A 6,000-nucleotide genomic window follows, 5' to 3' on the forward strand; every position below is an offset into this window, starting at 1 on the left:
GATGGGTTGTGGTGAAAGATTTTCTATGGTGGGTGGGAGGGTTCAGTGTGTATTATAGGATAGTTTACATTTAGCTATTTAACTGCATTTAATAATCTGTATGCCGCTGTGATGTGGTATTTGGTGAGGTTTTCTACTTTTATAAGCTGTTAGCCTGGGGTACCCTGAGGAATTTTTATTTTCCAGAGTTGTCCTGAATGAAAAGGTTGTGAAATACTAGTCTAATCAATACAGCAAAAGAAAAATGACTTAAAGCTTGCAGATTATATGTGGACCACTAGGTGGCGATGGCTACAGCTAATAAAGATGCAGTTGATACAGATGCAGCATGCTTGAGCTATTCAGAGCAGATGCCAGCATGTGCCACGTTGCACGGATTGTATCAGATGATTTGTGTGCTGTCACTGAAAGCTCTTTGTGACTATTAACACACTACATCGAGGTTATTTTAATGGGTTTACTGCTAAGTTAGACCCCGGACAATACATAACTTGGCCAAAGCCATATTCATTCAATCGTAATATAATGCAGACTGAAACATTTCACTACTGCAAGGCCCAGGCAGCCATCATTTTTTTTTTTTTAATTATAAGATGCAATTTTTTTCTTATATATAGAAAAACACTCATTGAGCCGTTTCAAGATTTACATCTTTATCTAATTTCTCTCCTTTACACACAGCTCACACGAAAGATATGCCATTCACCTGTGAAACGTGCGGCAAGTCATTCAAGAGAAGCATGTCTTTAAAGGTTCACTCTCTACAGCACTCTGGAGAGAAGCCATTCAGATGTGAGGTGAGAAATACAGATTCAGTGCAGCCTGTGACTACACAGTCACACAGCATAAGATTACAGCATCTCACTACTACTGCTTTATTCCTGCACAACTGCATTTAGTATATATAGTTGCGACTAGTGCTGCAGCATTTGCAATCTTAATGTGGTGCAGAGAACATCATTGTGTAGCACTAGCTTTGCTGTCATTTAGGTCCCTATTGTTATGCGTGCAGAGTCACTTATAGTTGTCATTTGGACATATAGCACAATAAGGTTAATCGATAGGCAGTATTGTTAACAAATGTATTTTCATATGGTGTTGCCCAATTACCTAGCAAGATGCTGGGGCAGATAAACGTATACTGTCTAACTTAGACACTTAGACTAGTCGGTCTTAAACTGTGCTAGATATTCCCTAGAGTCCTAATACTGTTAAAGGGGCTCTATTATTGGAAAAGTCACTTTTAGCTAAGCACATATTTGCATAGCCTTTAGAAAGGCTATTCCACACATACCTATTGTATGTAAATTGCCGTAGTTTTTGAATGAGCCCGTTTTTATTGATATGCTAATTAGGCTCCAGCGCCCACTCCGGAAGTGTCTGTGATCACCGTCTGCTATTCTCTATGTGTGTGAGAGCAGGGAGATGATTCCTCAGCAGCAGCAGCCTCTCTACTCTCACACACATAGCAGAGAATAGCAGACCGTGCTCACAGACACTTCTGGTGCTCATTCAAAAACCACTGAGGCAATTTACATACAAAATGTACTGTATATGTGAAATAGCCTTTCTAAAGGCTATGCAAGTATATGCTTAGCTAAAAATGACTTTTCCCAATGATAGAGCCCCCTTTTAATTCTTTTGGACTTTTTAGTCTAACTTTGTATCACTTACTAGTTGACTTAATTTCCAACCAAAAAAAGCACCAAGATGTTGACTCATTTTTTGATGGAAGGCGTTGGATCTTAAATAACGTCCCTTTCCAGCTAACCCTGCTCACCTGTTGATTGGGCCACACAAAGTGCCTAAAACACACATGAATATCAGGGGTCAAGTGTATGTACCAGATTTTTGGAGCATATACCAGAATTATGCTGCATTTTTATTAATTTATCTGCCCCACTGTGACTTGCAGTTAAAACCTTCTCCACACATTAGAAGCAATGTGCACTGTACTCTATTGTTAACCTCTAAGTCAGCAGCCCTCTCTCCTGTTTCTAGAACTGTGACGAGCGGTTCCAGTACAAGTACCAGTTGCGTTCACACATGAGCATCCATATTGGACACAAGCAGTTCATGTGCCAATGGTGTGGTAAAGACTTCAACATGAAGCAGTATTTTGATGAGCACATGAAGACGCACACTGGTATGTACCCATTTCACTCTTGTGCTCTCTGTGTTTTTTTTCATGACCCACCAATCATGAGGCTAAAGCAGTAGTATGTATGTGTGACCGCCACATAATTCTCTTCTGTGGGACTGATGGACACAGCAGACTGTAGCTTCTCATCAGTTCTGTAGAAGTGAATGGAGCATTCTTGTGATTTGGGGTGTCCTAGTGATCAGGTTCTTATAATGAATGTTTATCAGGAAAACCTGTTTACTGGGTTCTCTTTTTATACCAGTCCACATTATTAGTGCTCTGTAAGTGTATATTGTTAGAAGGCAGAGAATCCCCTTTATCAATCTGAACTAAGAGACCCATTGTGTAAATTCAGTGCAATTCTTCATTAGAGCAAGTGCGGACTTATTTTCCCCACATCAAATGTTAAAAGGGTTCTCTGTTTCATTTTTTTTTTAAATTATTATAAATATTGCTGTTAGTGGGGTGAAAAACATGACAAACCGGCAGTGCAGCTCCATTCATCTGTATCCAGGTCCCTGAGCTGTTTGCTGCAGCAGTCACCTGGCACAGTCATAGGCATCATGAGTGACCTCTTCACAAACAGCACATCAATGCAGTCAAGTGGTGTTTATGAAGAGGTCACCACTGAGGCCTGTGATTGGCTGCAGAGGTGCCCTCGCACAAACAGGTGGTCACGGGTGATATCAGCAACATACCTGCATACAGACAAACAGGGCTGACAGTGCTGGAAAATGGGGGATGAGGGAAAGTACTGTTTTATGTTTATGGCCCCACTGACAGTAGTATTAAAGGGATTCTATCATTGAGAAAACTCATTTTTAACTAAGCATATATTTGCATAGCCTTTAGAAAGGCTATTCCAGACATGCCTTTTATTTATTAATCCTCCCAACCGTTTTTGAATTAGCTTTTATTGATATGCTAATTAGCCAGCAACAAGCACCGGAAGTTCTGTGAGCATTGTGTGCAGGGAGAGGTGAGGGCAGGAGAAGACTGATGAGTCAGCAGTAGCCTTCTCTGCCCTCACTTCCCACTGATAACACCCAACTCACAATGCTCAGTGAACTTCCGCAGTGCACCCTGGAGGCTAATTGGGATATCTATAAAAGCGGGCTAATTCAAAAAATGGCTGAGAGGATTAACAAATAAAAGGTATCTCTGGAACAGCCTTTCTAAAGGCTATGCAAATATGTGCTCAGTTAAAAATGTGTTTTCCCAATGATAGAGCCCCTTTAAGTATATATTAAAAAAAATAAATTGAAATGTTCAACCACTTCATGGGATATTATAATATAAGTCTCTGCAGTGTTCCTTGGAGCTGTCTATTTGTTCTTGTCTGCTTTTCTTCATGTATCTGTCAGTATATTTGAGCATATTATAGCAGTTCTTGTGTTATCAGGATATTAAAGTGTTTGTCACAGCATAGATGAACTGTACAGCCACTGTCATTATGTCAAGGGCAATATATGTATAAGACGTGTAATGGAGAAGAGGCTATAGAGATGGAGAGATCCTCCTTCACCCTGAACTGCTGAGGCAACCTTTAGCTGACATGCCATACCACGTGCACATGCTACATGAAGATTAATTTATTAATGTAACTTTGTAACTATTCAGGCTCAGTTTTTCTAATGTAGTGTTCCAAATCCTTCAGACAATAACACCGCCTGTAGTCACCACCAGGGGGAGCTTAATGTGTGCATAATGCCCATTGTATGGTTGTTAACTGATGTTTACTTTTCTTGTAGGAGAGAAACCCTTTATCTGTGAAATCTGTGGCAAGAGCTTTACCAGCCGCCCAAATATGAAGCGTCATCGTAGGACCCACACGGGAGAAAAGCCTTACCCATGTGATGTGTGTGGTATGCGCTTCCGTTTCTCCAACATGCTTAAGGCTCACAAAGAGAAGTGCTTCAGGGTCACCAGTCCAGTGGGTGTTCCACCAGCCTTGCAGATTGCTCTTAACAACCCCTCACAAGGTGTCACCAACCTCGCTACAGCCCATGTGCCACCCAGCAGTCCAACACCACCTCTTAACCTTAATACCTTGAGTTCCTTGCCTCCTCGACCCATCCCTCATCCATTTTCCCATCTCCATTTGCATCCGCACTCCCATACACATCACCTGGCAGTACCTCCTGTTCCACATCTTCCTCCACCCCCGGCTCTCTTTAAAAGCGAGGCATTGAACCACCGTGGACAGACCGATGATAGTTTCCTACGGCACCTGGCAGAGAAGACCAGCGCTACTCAACATCATTAATGCCAGTGGCAGGCTCCAAGTAGCAGTGCCAGCCTAACCTGGGGTTGGAGCCCCATCGTAGGTCTGATGTGAACAGAACTTGGCTAGGCTGCAGCAACGTGCGTGGCCCTTGTAAACTGCTGGAGTGCTGTCACAAGAAACAAAAACGGAGCGCTGCCCTGTTTTTGGGAACTGACTGTAGCATAGAGCAGTGTTGTCCCATTGGGGGTGGCTGACTCATTCACCACAGCTCAAGCATTATTTTAACCTATAAATTGTCATGACCGCATCTACAGCCTGACCCTCCAGGTGGCACCACAGAGGAGGAGAGCCTTTTGGGCACTCTACCTGGCAGGCTTAAACAAGTTAAGAAATTTAACTTGACTCTGACCGAGATAAATTGCCCAGAGTGATGGAATCCAAACGACTCTGGGAAGGAGGAGAAGGAACTTTAGGGTATTTTCTTTCCCTATTGTATACTAATGTCTGAAACTGACAATTTCCTTAAAGCATTAAAAAAAATAAATTTTTTTTTTTGCTCCTTTCACTCTTCATGTTAAGCAGGAAGGTATGCCGTCACATCTGAGAGCTTAGATGGCACTCCCATATGTATTATTTTACTACCAGGATTATTTTAGAGGATTTTTTTTTGTATAGGCTGAACCTAGTCTAATGTATTTCAACAAAAATGTGTAATTTTTATTTTGTGTAGTTATGCCCAATATCTCCCACCTTTTTTTTTTTTTCTTTTTCTTTTTTTTTTTAAATAATCTTCCAAGGAGGAGAAATTTCATATGCCTTCCCGTCCCAACTTGTAAAAGTGGTGTGCATTTAGGGTTTTTTTTTCTTTTTTTTTTTTTCTTTTTTTAACCTTTAAAGGTGCAGTTCAGTTTGCTAGGTTCCTATAGTAAACTTTTTTGTACCTGTACATTTATCCTTTCCCTTTTCTTCATATTCTGCCATTTTGTCTAAATTATAATTATTTTTCATGTTTTTTTTTTTCTGGTTGGCACATTGGTTTCATGCCTATATTACATTACACGTTCATTGACTGTGCACCTATGTTGGCAAAGTGACACTGCACCTTTAAAGTTTTTTTTATTTTTTCCCTTTTAGTCAATGTTAAAAATCAACAGTTTTCTAATAAAATCCTTCCTTTCCACTTGTCTTCAATGACCACTGATAAATATGTGTTTAAATAAAACTCTAATGTACCAAGCACTTTAATGGGAGAATCCAATTTCTCCTTGCTGTTACATAAGTGAACAGGTCCCATGATAATATGAAGTTGTAGTTACAAGACTTATCGGGATGGATTTGTGGGTTTTGTCCTGTCACAACCTGGGCTTTATTTATAGGAAAAATCCCTGGTCTTTTTTTTTCTGTAGCAACCAATCACAGCAGAGGTTTCATTTTTCTACATTTTTATAGATGAAAGCTAGGCTCTGTTTGGTTGTGGTGGGAAGCAAGGACAGTTTACCTCTCTGTTTTTTGATAAGTGAGGTATACGTAGTAAAGTACTGGCATACATTTGGGAAGAATACAAATGACCCAGGGCCAGACAACACCCCGGGCTGGTTGAAGTTGTTGTTTCTCACGGGTGGTATGAACT

The 6,000-nt window shown here is 40.7% G+C and overlaps 1 protein-coding gene across 2 annotated transcripts in view; it reads left to right on the plus strand.

Annotated features, from left to right (window-relative positions):
- ZNF652 (zinc finger protein 652) overlaps nt 1-4,914 on the plus strand; it is a 30,671-nt gene extending 25,757 nt beyond the window's left edge. For both annotated transcript variants that reach the window (XM_075277174.1, XM_075277175.1), the window contains 3 exons: nt 682-797; nt 2,002-2,146; nt 3,895-4,914. In XM_075277174.1, coding sequence (XP_075133275.1) covers nt 682-797; nt 2,002-2,146; nt 3,895-4,409 — 776 coding nt within the window. In that variant the 3' untranslated portion in view covers nt 4,410-4,914. The remainder of the gene's footprint in view (nt 1-681; nt 798-2,001; nt 2,147-3,894) is intronic.
- The last annotated feature ends 1,086 nt before the right edge of the window (nt 4,915-6,000 follow it).

Source organism: Leptodactylus fuscus, chromosome 6 (assembly GCF_031893055.1).
Source record: "Leptodactylus fuscus isolate aLepFus1 chromosome 6, aLepFus1.hap2, whole genome shotgun sequence".
NCBI lineage: Eukaryota > Metazoa > Chordata > Amphibia > Anura > Leptodactylidae > Leptodactylus > Leptodactylus fuscus.